The following is a 19,985-nucleotide window of genomic DNA, read 5'->3' on the forward strand; positions in this document are numbered from 1 at the left end:
CGGGCAGAAATAGCGATAAGTGTATTTTAATGAACAAAAAAAGATAATCATGTTTACAGCAAGTATAAAAAGAGCACAAAGTAAGAGCATTTGGATTACTCAGTATTCAATGTCTGATATTCAAATTTAGTTCAGCCATCTTCATTTTTATAATCTGTCACACCATATTGTGATTTACAGTACTGTTGAAGGCGGAGAGGTGGTTGTGAACAGTTTTTAAACGTTGATAGCATACTTCCGCACATGGGACGTGGCTAAATATAGTATGTTAAAATGTACAATCATACTTAATTGTAACTTTGTTTTAATGTGGCATTATAAAAGCTACCATCTAAATCGAAGGTGGCATCTTCCAACATGTAAAAACACCTGTTTGTCACATGACACTTTAAAAAAGATACACATTTTTTTAAAACTTTATCCAGAAGGATTCTGCATTATGAAGTAAATGGTCTTTAAGATTGAGGCCTTGAAAGTATTGTGAAGTAATATTTGAAATATTACTACACAAGCATTCAACAGTACATCCCATCTAAAAATATCAAATGAAATACTCTACTTATAAACAAATCAAGCTTCTGTCCCTGATTTCACATAAAAGTAATGTAATAAACTCAGAACTTCATACACTACACTACTAAAAGTAACAACAATGACTCTAAACCATTAATGTAAAAGATGAGTATATATTCCAATTCCATAGAAATGCTACTTCCTAAAAGTTCTAATTGTAATTAATTGCAAAAACTGTTTTCAAAGAGTGTCTTCTTTGAAAAAGAGATATCAAAGATCTTAAGGGTCTCCAATTGAAGTCCTGAGGTTCAGTCTGAGCGTAGCAGCTATTGAATTCTCCTTGTGCAAGTTGACTTACTGCGATTCCTCGAATGATTCCTGAAATCCCACCATCTACTCAATGTGGCATACCACACCGATCACAGATTGCGTAATTAAAATGTAACAGTCTGTCACAGTAGAATGTAGGAGATACTTTAAGACTCCTGGGTAAAGTTTTGAGAAGAGCTCTTCCTGGAAGAGCACAGGAACTCCCCCAAACAGGCTTCATATGAAGTCCCACACCTTGGCCCGTCCTCATACACCCCAGGTTTGGCCTTGAGAGGTGCTGCAGATGTCTGGGATCTGATCAGCAAAAGACTGTGTCATCCACTGACCATCCTGAACTTGGTCGACTGGGTTTGGATTCGTAGGTGGCCTCTCAGCTGCTTGTGCTGATGTTTAAAACACATGAACAGACATCAAACTTTGCCACAATGGCCCAGTAACAGCTATAAATGTTTTAGAACTGATAAAGATTTAAAATACAGAACCAGTCCAAAGTTTCAACCCTTTTGACTTAATTTATGTTTCTCTTGATCTTGAAAACTTTATGATCTAAAGGCTTAAATTCATGAAATGAGTTTTGTATATACAAAAAATAAAAATTGCATCCAAGTATGAATTTCTTTACAAAACAAATATTTGAATAACTACAGATGGTATTTCATCAAACAAGCCCCTGCTGCCATGACGGGTAAACATCAGTAAACATAGAGAAACATTAATAAATACATTTGAAACATTGTGAATGCTAAAATAATTTAATTGCATATTTAAACGTTGGATAATATTTCACAAAAGGTAGTGTTGTGAGAAGATAAACTTAATTGGTGGATTGGATCCTCTCAACTTAAAGTTCTGGTACAGAAATTAACCATGTGCTAAGATGTCCTCAATACTTGATGCACACCGTAAGTGCTCAGGAAAGATATTTAAATCTTTAAAATCATGTTTTCCAGTGGGTTATTATTTATTTATAATTTGATGTCATATCAGCATCAATGGCTATAATCATGGCAAAAACAATCAATATACAAAAATATACATGTATAACAATAATAACAATAGTAATAATAACAATTATATAGAATCTTTCAGTTTAATATATGATAGAAATTCTAAAATTATTCCAGGAGAAACCTTTAAAAAAAAAAAATCTCTGAATAAAAATGTTGTCTAATATCATGTATAAATGGACATTCTATTAAAATATGTTTTACACTCAAGAACTTCTTAAATAAATCACAAACTGGCTTCTCTTCCCCTGTCAATAAGTATTAATGAGTGAGTCTTAAGTGACCGATTCGACATCTCGTATATACGACCTGGTCATCTATTTTCAAAATAAAAACAAACTCCTTGATTTAGTACTGGGTTCACCTCATGTAGTTTGTTATATATGCATTCATTCCATTGTTCCATTGTTGTGAATGTACAGATTCAATATGGGTTTAACGTCAGATGCTGGTATATTACATTCTGTCATTGCCAACTGAAGTGCTTCCTTTTAAAAAGTCCACTTTTCCTATTAAGCTAATACTTGTAGGATGTTAAGTTTTCAGAAACTCAAGTGCTTGCAGACAGAATTTAGAATCTGTGCAAATTAAAAAGAATCTGTGACTTTGTTGTTCCTTTTCTATTTGTTCTAGAGCTAGAAGTAATGCACAAGCTTCAGCTGTGAAAATTGAACTCTGTCCAGGGATACACTTGCCAAAATGTTTTGGACCAATCACTACTACTGCCGATACATGACAGTCTGACTTTTTGTACACTGGTACATGGGATGGTAAGCTGCATCTTATGTCCAGAAATTTCTCCTGATAGACATTTGGATGATTTATCTTTTCTTTTTTTATACTGAACCAGGTTCATCATGATAGTTGTTTTTTACATTTTCAAGGGCGGTATAGGGCACAGATGTGTCGATGTTAGGATTGTTTTCCAGTGGGGAAGAACAATCAAGAAAAGAACCGCATTATTACCACAGAATATGTATGTTACTAACAACAACACATTGTAGCTCAAACTAAGTATTAAATAATACAGCTAAATGTTTCTTCTTAAAGCTGTGTGCAATCTTTATTTATGCAAATACTACTCTGCACAAATAAAGACATAAAAGAAGTTACTCTGTCAGGATTATGTATTTGTTAACTTGAATTAATTGAAATCAAAATAATGTTAGAATATTTCTATTCTGAAATATCACTGGTAACTAAAACTTTGAAGCTCCAAATAGCAGATAATTGTATCATTAAAGTAATCCATACGATTCCAGTGGTTTAATCAGTGTCTTCTGAAACGATCCAATCGATTTTGGGTGAGAACAGTCCAAGATATAACTCTTTGCGTCAAGTGCTAGGAAGTGTAATCAAGCTTGAAATCATGATTGTTTGGTTTGTTCTCACCCCAAACCGATTGCATCTCTTCAGAAGACACTGATTAAACCACTGTAGTCTTATGGATTACTTTTATGCTGACTTTATCTGCTTTTTTGAGATTCAAAGTTTTGGTCACCATTCACTTGCATTTGATGGAGCTAAGCAGCAGTGATATTCTTCTAAAAATCTTTATTTGTGTTCTGTAGAAGAAAGTAAGTCATAAACATCTGGGATGGCATTTGGGTGAGTAAAAAAATGAGAGAATAACATTTTTTGGGTGAACTATCCCTTTAATGAAGTACTCTGATCCCAAATATATAATCATGACTCTTACAAGGCTACCAACCTGTCTCCTCGGTTGTGGAGAAGTTACAAAATCCATTGCTTTGGCCGATATCAGGAGCAGGTTCTCCATAAGTTCCCCCAAAAGCTGCCTCATAACCAGGATCATACTGCTCCTCCTTGACGGCAATCCTCTTAGCATCCTCTGAAAGGGAGCGAGAGTCAGACGCAGTGGTCAAATACAGTCCATAATTGTGTGAATATGATTAATGATTCTCATTACGTATATAAGAAAATGATGGGAATCATAAAATAGATAGACTCAAGAGCAATGCATTTACCTTTGGCCAGGCCGAGATCAAAGCTATAGTTCACTTCCTCAATCTCCTTGCTCTTGATTACACCCTTCAGCTGGTCCCTGAGCTCTCGCAACTTGATGTAGAAATGCACTTTGTCCTGAGCACGTGGGAACTGAGCACAGCGTGCACTGGAAGAGGGCATCAGGTACAAAGCCTAAAAAAAAAGCAGAAGATTGGACTGTCATATCCTCCACAGAAGCTAATCAATGGGGAGTTGTGCTCCATTGCAAATTTTTCATGTATCAAACCAGTGAAAATTGTGTCTTACTGTCTCAGAGTCCGGAATCTTGTGAGGCTGTAAGCCAAAATCAAGTTTTTTGGGCTTTTTCCCAAATATCTCTCTACAGAACATTTCATAAATACCTGAAACAAAAGTAACCATTGAATGAAAGTGTTTTTACCCCCATCATGTTTATACTTCACAATCAATATCTGTGGGTAGTTGGTATTCCGATATTCCGGGTTCAATACAAGTTAAGCTCAATTTTTCTCAAGTTTCCATCCAAGGATTGTTTTGCGAAAACAATGTTATTGCATCAAAATAAAGCTGATGGAAATGCAAATTATCGCTATAATATATTTCGGTTTAACTCTAGCGCATATACTATGTCGATACATCAAATGTCATGAAAAACAGGTTTGGAAACACCTTTTGTTGATAAAATTGGTAATTGGTAAAATGTAGTGTCACATGACAGGATTTACCCCACTGGTTAGCCTGTGTTAATCATGGCGACAGAATACATCTTTGAAAGGCAATTTATTGTACACGATTTTGGATTGATCTTAATGGCATACAGATCCGATGCTGCAAACACGACACTTCCACTAGTGCCAACACAAATATCTCCTATCATGTACATTGACAAGTGCAAGGAAAACAAATGAATGGCCACTCTTTGCGATTACTTTAATTGCGGTAGCTATCCGTTTATTTATTAAAGTTTCTTTTCCACACCATTCAAAAATAATACACGGCCATCATGTAATTAGCCCACAGAACAAAAAACGTCATTTCTGTGCACAAAGATGTTTTAATTTAAAAATAAATACACAATACTAGGAGAAAGCTTGAGTGTGCTTTTTAGGAACACTAACATATAGCCCGACTCTATAAAATTATTGTTTAGCTTACTTTTGAAAAAATGCAGGCAAAATTCTCTGTAATAAATTTAAGAAATTACCAAACAAAAAAAATATTTTTAGACCTATATATGCCTTTTCTTTACACAAACTTAAATTAGCCTTACGCTGTTCTGTATACAAAAAAAAAGTCAGCTGAATGACATTCTCAGAATGTTCTGCACTTTTTTTTCTATCAGAAAAAACTATCAGAACTATTTGTCCAATGCAGAGTTCACTTTCAGAAAATTAGCTTTTGAACATTTTAAAACTTTTAAATATTTTCAAGCTAACCCTCTTTACCTCAGATCGCATTTGCTGAGCTTCTTCAGAAAATGTAAATTGCATTATGACACTAAAATTAATTTGAGATGATAATCAATTTCAGTTGGTCATTAAAAGTTGATGGAGAAATATGCGGGACGTAATGCAGTTGTGATGGCAATGCTTTAGATTAGATGATTATTCAAAATAGCTTATTAAATATCAGGAATGTATCATTTGACACTGATATTACACTGCATACATTTTTCTTTAATAGCTGCACACAGCATATACACATCGATGAATGGTCCTTATAATAAGACTGAACGTTTTCCCCACTACTTGGTTTAACCTGCAATAGACGCAACATCAGGACCAATATTACAGTCCTGTCAGAAACAGGCAGAAGACGGCAAATTTCGGCATTTTCACTTTGTCGAGAACAAAATAGCGTGAAAAGTAAACGGAAACTAGGCTTATGTTTATTAACACAATTTGTTTTTTGACTCGCCCGTCCTTTTCTTTAAAAAAGGCAAAAATCTAAGTGGCATTGAGGCACTTACAATGGAAGTGAATGGGGCCAATTTTTGGAGGGTTTAAAAAGGCAGAAATGTGAAGAGTATAATTTTATAAAAGCACATTAATTCTTCTGTTAAAACTTGTGTATTATTTGAGCTGTAAATGTGTTTAAATCGTCACTTTTTAAGTCATTTTAGGGTTTAGTGTGTCAAATTGGATATAGCTTTACACAGAAAAGGTTAGAAAGCAATTTTATCATATTAAAATCATGTTAACACACATATAGTTTATGTCTTGTGTCTATGCTTTTGAAACAGTGAGTATTTTAACAATTACAGATTGGCCCGATTCACTTCCATTGTAAGTGCCTACAACCCAGGAGGAGAGACAAGTCAAAATTAAACATTGTGGTAATCGACATTATACCATAAATGCTGTGGAATGAGCTTAACTTGTACTAAACACGGAATATTTATTTAATCTGACAATATTTGGGAGTTTTGAGATTTATAAATTAATAAAAGTGCTAATTTTGCATATTGTCAGTTGCAAAATCTACCAGCAGCCTTTTGAATATGTGCGCATTTTGGCATTAAAAATTGCTTTTGTGAATTACTGTGTATAGTTGTTTAATTTACAAAATGTTTTGTATGTCTCATTTGCTAACATTAAATTGTAATTAATGCATTAAATCAGCATCGACCACATACTTACATTTCCCATTAAAAACTGCTATGAGTGGCTTGAATTTCTTTAATTTTTCTACTAGGATTTTTCCTCCTTCTCGAAGCTCTTTACTGACAGGGGGTGAATAAAAATAAAAAAAAGGTTAGAGGAATATCACCATTTCACCAAGTCATGAATGTTTCTTGAATTACCAAGATTATCATACGTTGAGAGATCTTTGCTTCCTGGCGTTGCTCTTTCCACCATATTTGTAAAGCCAATGCTGTATTTCTCTGGCAAACTCTGATCATCCATGTGATTTAGCAACTTGTCTGTGAATCCTGACAGGAAAAGACACTTCCCTGAAAGACAGACAAAATTACAGATTTGACAGATTATGGGTGCTTGGGTCCAACGATCAGTAGAATACTAGCCAACTTACAAAAGTGGTTTCCTGGTCCAGGGAACCATTTTCCGATGAAGGCTGCCATCAACCCTGGATTAATTCCAATCTATATAGTTAAAAAACAAGTAATGTGTCATTTCAGGCTCTCTTTGGGGACACTTAAACACAGTAAATGTTTTACCTGATTCAAAAAGTTATTCCAGACAAAGAAGAATGTAAACTTACAATGACATAGTCAAGGTTGTAAGTAAGGATGTCAGGCAGTGTCTTCTTCATGACTTCCTCCTCTGACATGCCCTTAAAGCGATCGACTTTCCTCTTCACTTTCTTGAAGGTCTCATCAATCTTTTCCTGTCCCGCAGGTGGGGCCTTCTTATCTTCCTTGGGTTTTTTAGGTTTGGGTCCAGGTTTAGCTCTAGCTTTAGGCTCTTTGCTTGCTGGCCTTCCTCTCTTACCTTTAGCAGGTGCTACAAGAGGATAAAAAATGCCATCAAATATTGATATGCCTAATTTAACTACATTCTACTGAATTAACTGGGCAAACTACCTTGCTGTGGAGCACCAGGTTCCTGTTGAGCAGCATCTTCGGGGTGTACAGGCATCTGCTGCATGCCCCTCTCTCCTCTTGGTCCTTCCATCATAAAGGCAGCATTGCCATTAGCCATGTGGGGATATTGAGCCTGAAGGGCTTGCAGATGCTGCTGAGCTGATTGAACCCTATTTAAAAAATAAAACAGGCCCTAAAGTCATCAGTCCAAATGAAAATACCATAAAACATCCAGTTAAACATTACAATCATATACAGTACTGTGCAAAAGTCTTAACCATCTTAAGCAAATGTTTTTTGTGAAACATCTTAAGTGCCTTTTAACTATATATCCTAAGATTTAGTGTGTCAATAGGAAATATAAATTTTAGACAAACATTCCTTTTGCAAATAGAAAATAAGAACAGTAAGCCCTGCAACTGAACATCGAGTCAGTCTGGGATTACATGAAGGGACAGAGGCAATTAAGACAGACTTAATAGACAGAAGAACTGTGGCAAATTCCCCAAGAAGCTTGGAACATCCTATCAGCCAACAACCTAGAAAAACTGTGTCCAGGTGTACCTGGGAGAAGTTTTGAAGGAAAAGGTGGTCACACCGAATATTTAGCTTTTTTTTTTTAGCTTTTTGATTACTGGACTTTGTATGACGTGAATTGATAAATGAAAATTATTTCATTATTTTTGAAGAAATCCTCACTTTGCAACATTTTTCACAAGTGCCTAAACCTTTTTACTATATGTTACATGAATATACTGCCTATATAATATATAGAGTTAAACCGATATATCGGTTTAAAGATTAATCTGTGCCAATAGTTGCGTTTTGGAACTATTGTTATTGGCAAAAATCTATGCTGATAATTGTTTTATGATTTCTCACTTTTCCTCTGTGGCTGACACAATTTTGATTATATAAGTAATGTAAAATGTTATACTTAGGATATTGGTTGAACAACTAATTTAATCTAGGATTTGATACATTTTTGACTCTTGTAGCCTCTTCATCTGTGACTGTTATAGTTTTGTAATTTTTTAACATTCTTCAAATCAAAATTTTAAACTCTCACCCGATGAATCTGTTATTGGCCTTTTTCTCCACCTTATCCATACATATACATATATATACATATATATACATATACATATATATATATATACACATATATACATATACATATATACATATATATACATATACACATATATATACATATATATATATACATATATATACATATACATATATATATACATATATATATACATATACATATATACATATATATATATACATATACATATACATATACATATATACATATATATATATACATATACATATATATATATATATACATACATACATATATATATATATATATATATATATATATATATATATATATATATATATATATATATATATACACATATACACACACACACACTGGTGGCCAAAAGTTCAGAATAATGTACAGATTTTGCTCTTATGGAAAGACATTTTTACTTTTATTCACCAAAGTGGCATTCAACTTATCACAATGTATATCAGGACATAAATGAAAAATTACTATTACAATTTGAAAAAAAATTCAGAACATCTTAAACTACTTCAAAAAGTTATCATTAAAAAATCCTCCACATGCAGCAATGACAGCTTTGCAGATCCTTGGAAATTCTAGCTGTCAGTTTGTCCAGATACTCAGGTGACATTTAACCCCACACTTCCTGTAGCACTTGCCATAGATGTGGCTGTCTTATCGGGAACTTCTCACACACCTTACAGTCTAGCTGATCCCACAAAAGCTCAATGGGATTAAGATTCATAACACTCATTTCCAATTATCTGTTGTGTGATTGACTGACGAGTTTCTGGTGAAAGCGATTTCTTTTTTTGTTGCCATTTTTGACCTAATATTGACCTTCAGACATGCCAGTCTACTGCATACTGTGTCAACTCAAAAACAAACACAAAGACAATGTTATGCTAAATATAATTAATCAAATATCTTGCAGCTGTGTTTGATTTAATCACAAGTGATTTTCTAGAACCAAATGAGCAATTTAGCATAATTACTCAAGGACGGTGCTGGAAATGCGGCCTATCTAGATTTGATCAAAAATTGCTTTTTTCAAATAGTGATGGTGCTGTTTTACTACTTCCGAAACAGCAAAATCTGTACATTATTCCAAACTTTAGGCTGCCAGTGTTTGCATATCTATCTATCTATATACATACAGGTGAAACTCGAAAAATTAGAATATCGTGCAAAAGTTCATTAATTTCAGTAATTCAACTTAAAAGGTGAAACTAATATATTATATAGACTCATTACAAGCAAAGTAAGATATTTCAAGCCTTTATTTGATATAATTTTGATGATTATGACTTACAGCTTATGAAAACCCCAAATTCAGAATCTCAGAAAATTAGAATATTGTGAAAAGGTTCAGTATTGTAGGCTCAAAGTGTCACACTCTAATCAGCTAATTAATCCAAAACACCTGCAAAGGGTTCCTGAGCCTTTAAATGGTCTCTCAGTCTGGTTCAGTTGAATTCACAATCATGGGGAAGACTGCTGACCTGACAGTTGTGCAGAAAACCATCATTGACACCCTCCACAAGGAGGGAAAGCCTCAAAAGGTAATTGCAAAAGAAGTTGGATGTTCTCAAAGTGCTGTATCAAAGCACATTAATAGAAAGTTAAGTGGAAGGGAAAAGTGTGGAAGAAAAAGGTGCACAAGCAGCAGGGATGACCGTAGCCTGGAGAGGATTGTCAGGAAAAGGCCATTCAAATGTGTGGGGAGCTTCACAAGGAGTGGACTGAGGCTGGAGTTACTGCATCAAGAGCCACCACACACAGACGGGTCCTGGACATGGGCTTCAAATGTCAAACGTCTTACCTGGGCTAAAGAAAAAAAGAACTGGTCTGTTGCTCAGTGGTCCAAAGTCCTCTTTTCTGATGAGAGCAAATTTTGCATCTCATTTGGAAACCAAGGTCCCAGAGTCTGGAGGAAGAATGGAGAGGCACACAATCCAAGATGCTTGAAGTCCAGTGTGAAGTTTCCACAGTCTGTGTTGGTTTGGGGAGCCATGTCATCGGCTGGTGTTGGTCCACTGTGCTTTATTAAGTCCAGAGTCAACGCAGCCGTCTACCAGGACATTTTAGAGCACTTCATGCTTCCTTCAGCAGACAAGCTTTACGGAGATGCTGACTTCATTTTCCAGCAGGACTTGGCACCTGCCCACACTGCCAAAAGTACCAAAACCTGGTTCAATGACCATGGTATTACTGTGCTTGATTGGCCAGCAAACTCGCCTGACCTGAACCCCATAGAGAATCTATGGGGCATTGCCAAGAGAAAGATGAGAGACATGAGACCAAACAATGCAGAAGAGCTGAAGGCCGCTATTGAAGCATCTTGGTCTTCCATAACACCTCAGCAGTGCCACAGGCTGATAGCATCCATGCCACGCCGCATTGAGGCAGTAATTAATGCAAAAGGGGCCCAAACCAAGTACTGAGTACATATGCATGATTATACTTTTCAGAGGGCCGACATTTCTGTATTTAAAATCCTTTTTTTTTAATTGATTTCATGTAATATTCTAATTTTCTGAGATTCTGAATTTGGGGTTTTCATAAGCTGTAAGCAATAATCATAAAAATTATATCAAATAAAGGCTTGAAATATCTTACTTTGCTTGTAATGGGTCTATATAATATATTAGTTTCACCTTTTAAGTTGAATTACTGAAATTAATGAACTTTTGCACGATATTCTAATTTTTCGAGTTTCACCTGTAGTATTGATTTGGGGTTAAATATGACCAGAACACTTCTTTGACATGTTTCGTGGGAATCACTCTATTATCACAGCATAATAGAATTAATGGGATCGTAATTAATCTTGTCTCCAATCGATGACAAATTGGGGACACTCACTCACCATTGTTGGAGGTATTCCGAGGGGGCATTTGGCAAAGATCCATAGAGCCTTTCATCCATCTTTACGGGATTTAAATAAATCAATATTCGTGTTGATTTCAAGAGCAATTTCAGTGTAATTCTCACAGGAGAATTCTTATGTCTAACCAGCCTTTGAGTGGCACTTTAATGGCCCCATATTAATTATAACTTTCAGCAAAAACAGTTAAATATACGAATTAAATTATAACTTATAACGTTATATAAGAAAGAAAAAAAATACATATACAGCCCCAGGTGACCAATAAGTCTGTTACAAAAACAGAGATTTGATGTGCTGGACACCACGTAGTCATCCTGGACATCTCACACATCTGATCCTGATAGGCTATTTTATCAACCAACTGCTAGTATATGGCGATATAAAAGTACAGTTAGCAATTACATATCAATGCAGCATTAAAAACACAGGTAAACTGCGACTTAATCCTTTATTTCTTGTAAACAAAGCAATGTAAGTTACACTGTTTAGCATGCTCGGCTAACACTGGACTAGTATGCTAGTTCATTGAGTACAATGAATGATGGTCGCTAACTGTGCAGAACGCTTTCTATCGAAGTAATATTCCTTTCCATAGTGTTATTAATTAAATAAAGCTATGTTTGGTATGAAAAAAAATAATACATACCGTTGTGATTTGATTAGAACGATAATCCAGTGAAATGCTGATTTTCGCGTTTTAGGAACAAAACCGGTGAAAAAGCAACAAAGACAAGACTGACATCGAGATACCAGTTTGACAGTGGAGTGTACCAAAGCACGAATACAGGGGGTATATTGGGCACAGCGGACACGATCTTTTCGGATATGTTAGAAATAAAGTAGAACTGCATTTCTAATGTATATATTTTACAATAAAAATTCTAAACGTATCACATATATTCATGGTACTATTTTGTCTTAATTTCTTTATGACATTGAAAAATTGCTCCCCCAAAAGTGTTGGTATATAAACACCTTCTCCTATGATATTTAAACGGTTCAAAACGTGTCTCCCATTGGCTACGCTTAGATCAAGAAGAGACGCCCGTTTCCCGTTCAGCTAATGTCAAAATAAAGCTTGTCAAAATAAAGCTTGTCAAAATAAAGTTTAACGGTGGCAACTCATTGTCTTGTTTGCTTTAAAAATATATGAACGACAAATTAAAACGTGTTTTTTTCACGATGTATCAGAAACAGATATGGACCGTCCTAAATAAATAAAGTTCCATGGAGTACGTTATAGTCATTATTTTAGTGTCGTGTTAGATAATTGTTGAAATTACAAAGTAATTAGTAAATGTAATCGAATTTCTATTTAGTCAAAAAAGTAATGTAATAAATTACATTTTATATTGTAATCAGATTACAGTTAATGACTTTCCAATTAATTTAATTACTTTAAGTACATTATAGGGTTATGCTTATTTCATATATATTATTTATGTAGCATACATGGATTATGGCCCTTAACAAGTCATTGTGAAGGAGAAATGTAAGGTGCCGTGTGTGACTTGAGTGTAACAATCAAGGTATAAATATAGACATTACTTTAAATTTGTTGAGCAGAAAATTATTTTAGAAACCTAAAAGTAATTAGTAAAGAAATATAATTACAACTTTAGATGAAGTTATTTAGTAATTTGCAGTAAATTACTATTTTTATGTAACCTACAAACACTACTTATTTTTGTCTTTCAAAAATTACCTTAGTTTTGTCATGGTACTTTGTTGAAACACGTTTGTGTTATGCATTTAATTGCTGCACTATAAATGTACAGTGTACAAATATACCAGTGAAAAAATAAATTCATAATTTTTGTTTTTTCCATTTGTTTTTATTTTCCAAAGCAATCCATCAGTAGGCTAATACCAACATATAAAAAAATAATAAAATACACCTTAAAGAATGATATACATGATACAGAATGCATTCTCACAAACAACAACAATGCCAGATTGTTATTATGAGGTAAAAACATGGATTAAAACTGCTACAAAACACATAAAACGTATGTGTTATTACACATAAAACAGGTATGCACTCTGGTTGTGACCATAACAATAAAATCAATTGTAAAAAGTCTAAAAATTCCATTCAAATTGAGGTAAATTGTATTAATTAATATTAAATAAGCACCATAATGTAGGTCTGGGCATGCCATCTGCAGTACTACGTAAAAAACATGCATGGAGGGCATGCACAGTGATACACCTCTAGAAGACAACTACCTTCTAGAGTCCAACAGTGGCTTGCATTAGGGATTTCTTGCACTGAGAGTCTTTGTGTGCAAACTGAAGGAGATCCTTTCCATCTAAAAATAATATCAGTATGATAGACAATGTATTTTAGACAGTACATGTGAAACTGTCTAAAATAAAACAGGATCATTTGTTTTAACCAGTCATATTTGAGGAAATTCATTCATGTTCAATCCAGCTTTCATGAAAACAAAACTTTGTATCTCCACACACAAATTGTAAGCACACATAAGTAAATGTATTAAACATAAAATATCAATAATAATAAAAAAAGATCTTGTTGGTCCTCCTCTATACATGCAGTGTAGACATGGGCATAATAGAAGCCTTTTCCAATAACCTCTTTTCTCAGGTTGTTCCATTGTTGCTGCTACATCTGATGTCTGGAATCTGGTCTGCAAATGGTTGCATTGTCCACCTGTGGTCCATTACCTGGTCTACACATACGTTTCCATTATTACTAGCACTTGACACATGAAGTCAAAAATATTTATGATGCAAACAGCATAGGAAACTAGTAAAGTATTTATTTATGTTCATTCTGAATCAGGGTTCCCAGTTTTTAAACAGTGAATTTCCATGATTTTTTTAATGACCATTTCCGTTGTTTGTGACTTGTGAATGTAATCTAAAGTCATTATTCAATAGAGTAATTTCTAGGATACATTGCTATTCACTATAGAAATTGTTATGTTTTCCTGGCCTGGAAATCAGCATTTTAAATTTAACTCACATTTCCAGGTTTTCCATGAACATAGGAATATGTACCTGTCCCGTTAGAAGGATGGACACCAAACATTTGCTGTTGTTCCCCCCATGATCCATGACCACAGGTCTCCTCATACCCAGGGTCATGCTGTTCCTCTTTGATTGCTAATCTTTTGGCATCCTCTAGAAACACAATGACAACAAATAGTTGGCTTAATCTGATGTAAGCATATTTCATATAAAGAACTAAATACATGTTTAAATGGATAGTTCACCCAAAAATAAAATTCTCTCATCATTTTGTCATTGCGGTCTTTAGGCACGATCATGATTTCAAGATCAGTTACAATCCCTTGTGCTTAACACATGCGCAGAGCACTAGATGACACAATTGGAAGTGTAATCGAGCTTGAAATCATGATTCAAAGGAGACTGCTGTCAAGATGTAAAGTGAAAAAGAAGCTATATTTTGATCAGGTCCAACCTAAAACTAACTGGATCGCTTCAGATGACATTGATTAAACCACTGGAGTCAGATGGATTACTTTTATGCTGACTTTATCTCCTTTTTGGAGCTTTTGGTGTTCTGGTTACCATTCACTTCCATTGTATGGACCTGGAAAGCTGAGATATTCTGCTAAAAATCTTCATTATTGTTCAGCAGAAGAAAGAAAGTCCTACACATCTGGGATGGCATGAGGAAGAGTAAATGATGAGCAAATTTCCATTTTTGGGTGAACAATTCCTTTAAATAAGAGGTACAAAATATATGGATTAAATATATCTAGCATCTGGATTAGGACATGTTTTTCCCTGATAATATTTTATTATAATATATATATATAAATATAAATGAGAGTTACAAGATCAATCTCAAAATAGAACTTTAAAATTCTAAATACATCAAAAAAATCAAAAAGTCTTTATCATCTCTTTACCTTTGGCCAGAGAAACATCAAAAGTGTAGTTTGTCTCTTGGATTTCTTGAGTCTTGTCCATTCCCTTCATCTGATCCCTGACTTCTTTTAGCTTAATGTAGAAGTGCACTTTATCCTGAGCACGAGGGAACTGTGCACAACGTGGACTTGATGATGGCATCAGGTAGCAAACCTGGACAAAAGAAAGGCATATCAAATTCACAAGACATGGTATTAATGCAGGGCTCTAATCCAAGTACCACCGAAGTCTTTTCAGCAAGTCAGTCCACTCAGCTGCCAACTTTGGATAGCTCTCAAGCAGCTATTTTTCTATGCAAACAAGTGGCATTCAAGTGCAGCTCCGATCTCCTTAGAGGAAAGACCAAAATCTCAAAAAACGGTTGGTCAAGATTACGTCAAAGAACATATTTTAAATCTGCAGTAAAACCTGACAACACTGGTATCATAAATTGTGTTTCTTTACCTCTAATTACGCTAAAAAACTTGATTTTCCCAGCTTGTATAGCTAATGTGCATGCGCATTCTTGAGTTGATTGACATGCAATGTTTGTATCTAAAAAGTGACTCTTTAACAAGGCAGGACTTCCTTTCTACATCTGCTGGCTGTTCCAATTTCTCCCATTAATTTTAATTGAAGTGGCCTGTCTTTGGTAAATACTCTCTGGTACTACACTGTAAACCCAAATGTTGTCATTACTGGAAAAATCAAGTTGTCGTAATTAAACATTTAGTTGAAATGTCACGTTTTGGTCTTATAACTCAAACATCTATGTTGAACTTATTTTTCTTAAAAACCAATAGACTTAAGATTTTAAGTGTAAATAACAAAATTATTGAGTAAAAAAAAACTGGCTATGGGGAACACACATAATGACTTGTGCTTGAATTATTTAATTATATTTCCTTGGTCAAAGGAAACATTTGGGGGCATTTAAATAGCTGTTATTAAGGTTTTAGCTCTTTTGAATATTTTTTTTTTTTAACAGTTGCTTTGTTTGATGTCACCATTCGAGTGATGTCACCAGGCAAGTAGTTCCCTGTTAACCCTGTTATCTCAGTTCTCCTTATGCATGTGCAACTGAAGTTTTGTGCATTTCTGTGGAGAAATAATTGTATTTAATGATTTACCTAGAATCAGTAATAATCTGTAAAATGATATTTAAACTGTTTTATTCTATGACCTAAATTTGAGTCCATTCGATTCAAAATATGAAGTAGAAACAACAACATTTAAATAGCAAATCTGAGTAGATGCATAACTTGCATCTAGTTAAGTTCATTCTATATGATTCATTCTTAATTACACAGGTTATGGAGATGCCATTACTCTAGTCAATTGATTGAGTAAACTTATTCACTCAATTGCATTAAGACAACTTATATTAGGGTTTTCAGTGCATGAAGTAAGAAACTCATACCGTCTCTGTGTCTGGCACTTTGTAAGGCTGCAATCCGAATTCTAAGTTCTTGGCCTTCACTCCAAAAACTTCCTTGCAAAATACTTCATAAATGCCTGAAATATCAACAAGATTAAATTATAGCTTGGATAAAATGAGTATAAATGTTGAAATGTCAAAACGTTGTAATCAAAGCCTTACCTTTGCCATTAAAAGCAGCAATTAACGGTCTGTACTTCTGAAGCTTTTCCAAAAGTTGGTGACCACCTTCACGGATCTCTTTGCTGCAGAGAAATAACAGTCTTGAGGATATACCTTAAAGCTGCACTATGTGTATATTATAATGTATATTTTTTTAGTTAAAAATGAACAATTTGCCATTATTGATTGAGTACATTGACAATCAGTGTTCATAACAATGTCCTTACCCCGATTCACTACGTTAACCCTATAAAACTTATTTGTATTTTGAGCTGTCAGGTTCGATTTGGTGCAAAATCACTGGTTTATGATGTTCATACTTGCACTATTACATCACGTCCACATACACAGGAAAGAAGTACCGTCTCATGTTCCAGCTGCAGAAACTAACTACACTGTTCAGCTCAGTTCAGTAACACTCACACAGATCAGGCAGCTACGTTGCAGTCTAGATGGATGTTTATATGTTATCCATTTGGCGAAGTTGCTATAAATTGAACATTACTCGTGTGTCAACCGATCGCTATGTATCCATGTTGTCCGGTTAAGTTCCTGTGACATGTTTAATATGTAGGACTTCTGAAATTGACTTCTTGTAATTGTTATATTGCATATTTATGAATATTCTTTTTACATTTAATATATAAAAGTATATTATATCCCCATCATTACTGAATCTGCGTTTTATGTTTTTAGTTTGTTATGTGTTATTGTGTGCATTGCATCGACATGCTATTTTAGTAACTGAGGCTGGACAATATAGTATAAAATAATAAAATCTTCTATTGAACTCCTATCAGCCATATCACAAGTTTAACCTTTTAAATTGAAAACTGTAGTACAACTCGAACATTAATAGTAGATAAAACACGTGAATAATCCTATTAAGGTCTGTTGGTGGTGGCTGAGGAGAGTCCCCTGTTCTCTAGTTAAAAGTGCTTTGAGTGTACAGTCAGAAAAGCGATTTAAGTGTAAAATTAATTTAAATATGTAAATAAGAGTGTTGTTTATCTTCATCAAAGTAATATTTCCATTTCAGACGTTCAATCATGTAATGAAAATAGCATTTTATAACTCCGGCTCTAGTTATGATCACACATAGGAAATGTCCAGGTAAAGCTCAAATTGGGAGATTAATCCGCCAGAAGAGCAGTGCCAGAACACAACTGACGTAATGTGTTCTTCTGCAAATTGCTTGCAATTTTAATTTTCAACCACAGATGTCACTAGAGAGCACAAAGTTACATAGTGCAGCTTTAACCAGCTGAAACATTTGCTTATTACTAAACCACCCTCTTAAAACATTAAACTAATACTAACAAACATTCACATTCACTGCTGATTTTATTTAGTCTTTGGAAAGACAACAATCAAAACATAATATTTTCTTTGCATATAGCAAGGTGAAAGAGTTAATTTTTTACTTTGACAGATCTTTACTTCCTGGTGTAGTCCTCTCCACCATATTGGTGAAACCAATGCCATACATCTCAGGCAAAGTCTGATCGTGCATGTGATTAAGCTGTTCATCAGTCAACCCAGAGAGAAACAAGCACTTCCCTATGAAACAATCAAATAAACATTCAGTAGATTTGAAAGGTATGCATAAATATATAAACATCCTTTGCAAAGAATAAGATCAGCTCAATTAAACATACAAAAATGGTTCCCAGGATTTGGGTAATGCCTCCCTTTGTAGGCTGACAACAGTCCAGGATTGATCCCGATCTATGAAAAAAATCATTATTATATTTGTTTGTTTAAAATATTGCACAATAAATATAGGTTAAAGTCATTGACTGTCAATTATGTGGTTATAATGGAAACTCACAATCAGAATGTCAAGATTATGGGTGATGACATCTGGCAGCTTCCTAGCCATGACTTCTTCAACTGACATTCCATTGAATCGGTCTAGTGTCCTTTTAGCTTTCTTTGGAGAGTCTTCAGTCTGCACCTGATCCTTTCCTTCACCTTTTGGAGGCCGGCCTCTTTTCTTCCCCTTTCCTGGTGTTGTCGGAGGGGCTACAAAACAGATATTTAATGAGACATAGTTGAGCTGCAGAAATGTCACAGTTTAAGTTACATTTGCTGGAAGGCCCTTACCTGGTGGCAAGGCCATATCTGGTGGCTGGACAAAGAGTTGATTGGGCTGTTGAGTTTGATCCAGATATGGATCTTGATGTACTGACAAATCAGTCATGACTTTCTCCTCCATCGGTCTCTCAGTGTATTGGGCATTGTTAACCATCTGGTGGTACTGTGGCACCTGCTCCGGCTGAAACTGTTGATTAGCTTGGTACCTGAGAAAACAAAATCGCAATGAAAAAGAGAGAGCAATTTGATGGAATAAGAATAAGATTACCTCGCCAGTGTTTTCCAGCTTTCTCTGAATATATTTAATACACCTACTCATCAAAGTTTCCGGATGAGCGCATTTTTTGGACTGGGTTATATTTCTTAAATCACATTATATGAAAACACTGATGTTTTCAAAACAAGTATTAGAGAAAGCGGTTAAAGGAAGCAATTTAATTAATCAAACTTAATGAGTTTAAAACTCATTTGGGTTCTTTTGGAGCTATGCAAACTCACCAGTACTGAAGATAATCCATAGGAGCCGTCAGAGATGAATACTGCCTTTCTTCCATCTTAATTGTAGTCTTACTTTAATAGATTAATAGTCATGTTTATATTACTCATATGCCAGCTGGGAAACCACACCTCCCTTTGTTTAATTGGTTCTGGTGCATTTGTTTCATTTCATTCGTAGCATTTTAAATTAAAAGGCAGAAGATTATATTTTAAATGCATTTTAACTATAAACATACGACCACTTAACCAGTTGTTTACATTTTACACTATTAGCAGCTAACTAGTAGCTCATTGCACTCAATAAGCTAGGAGCTATGTGTAAATCCTTGACTTCATACAAACATAAAACCACTCCTTTTGTGGGCAATACAATTTCAATTCTTACCTGCCATATATATCCTTCAGACCTTTTCTGGCACATAACAGTATTTAGAGTAGAAATCTATGGGCCAAATTGATGCTAAACATGATGCATGAAGCCGGTGTAGTACAAGTGTCAACAAAGCTAAAAGCAAAATTCAAAATAAAAGTGC

At 34.6% G+C, this 19,985-nt stretch overlaps 2 protein-coding genes across 6 annotated transcripts; both read right to left on the reverse strand.

The window, feature by feature from the left end:
- Window positions 1–19: 19 nt before the first annotated feature.
- Window positions 20–12,311, reverse strand: LOC127638393 (G/T mismatch-specific thymine DNA glycosylase-like). Of its 3 annotated transcripts, XM_052119891.1 has the most exons (11): window positions 12,001–12,311; window positions 11,334–11,392; window positions 7,381–7,550; window positions 7,059–7,300; window positions 6,870–6,939; window positions 6,654–6,789; window positions 6,476–6,558; window positions 4,125–4,219; window positions 3,839–4,010; window positions 3,562–3,702; window positions 20–1,226 (listed from the first exon to the last, which is right to left on the reverse strand). In XM_052119891.1, the coding sequence occupies exons 2-11, from the start codon at window positions 11,390–11,392 to the stop codon at window positions 1,090–1,092; spliced, it is 1,305 nt and encodes a 434-aa protein (XP_051975851.1). In that variant the 5' UTR covers window positions 12,001–12,311; the 3' UTR covers window positions 20–1,089. The 3 variants fall into 3 exon arrangements, with proteins under 3 accessions (XP_051975851.1, XP_051975852.1, XP_051975853.1); XM_052119892.1 differs by lacking the exon at window positions 11,334–11,392; XM_052119893.1 differs by lacking the exons at window positions 11,334–11,392; window positions 12,001–12,311 and adding an exon at window positions 8,450–8,479.
- Window positions 12,312–13,183: 872 nt separating this feature from the next.
- On the reverse strand, window positions 13,184–19,948 carry LOC127638366 (G/T mismatch-specific thymine DNA glycosylase-like). Of its 3 annotated transcripts, XM_052119857.1 has the most exons (11): window positions 19,838–19,948; window positions 19,453–19,524; window positions 18,964–19,160; window positions 18,689–18,882; window positions 18,516–18,585; window positions 18,282–18,417; window positions 16,858–16,940; window positions 16,678–16,772; window positions 15,260–15,431; window positions 14,382–14,504; window positions 13,184–14,050 (listed from the first exon to the last, which is right to left on the reverse strand). In XM_052119857.1, exons 2-11 carry the CDS (start codon window positions 19,506–19,508, stop codon window positions 13,962–13,964), a joined length of 1,215 nt encoding a protein of 404 aa, XP_051975817.1. In that variant the 5' UTR covers window positions 19,509–19,524; window positions 19,838–19,948; the 3' UTR covers window positions 13,184–13,961. The 3 variants fall into 3 exon arrangements, with proteins under 3 accessions (XP_051975817.1, XP_051975815.1, XP_051975816.1); XM_052119855.1 differs by having other exon boundaries at window positions 18,964–19,524; window positions 19,838–19,911; XM_052119856.1 differs by having other exon boundaries at window positions 13,184–14,045; window positions 18,964–19,935.
- Window positions 19,949–19,985: the final 37 nt, after the last annotated feature.

Source organism: Xyrauchen texanus, chromosome 46 (assembly GCF_025860055.1).
Source record: "Xyrauchen texanus isolate HMW12.3.18 chromosome 46, RBS_HiC_50CHRs, whole genome shotgun sequence".
NCBI lineage: Eukaryota > Metazoa > Chordata > Actinopteri > Cypriniformes > Catostomidae > Xyrauchen > Xyrauchen texanus.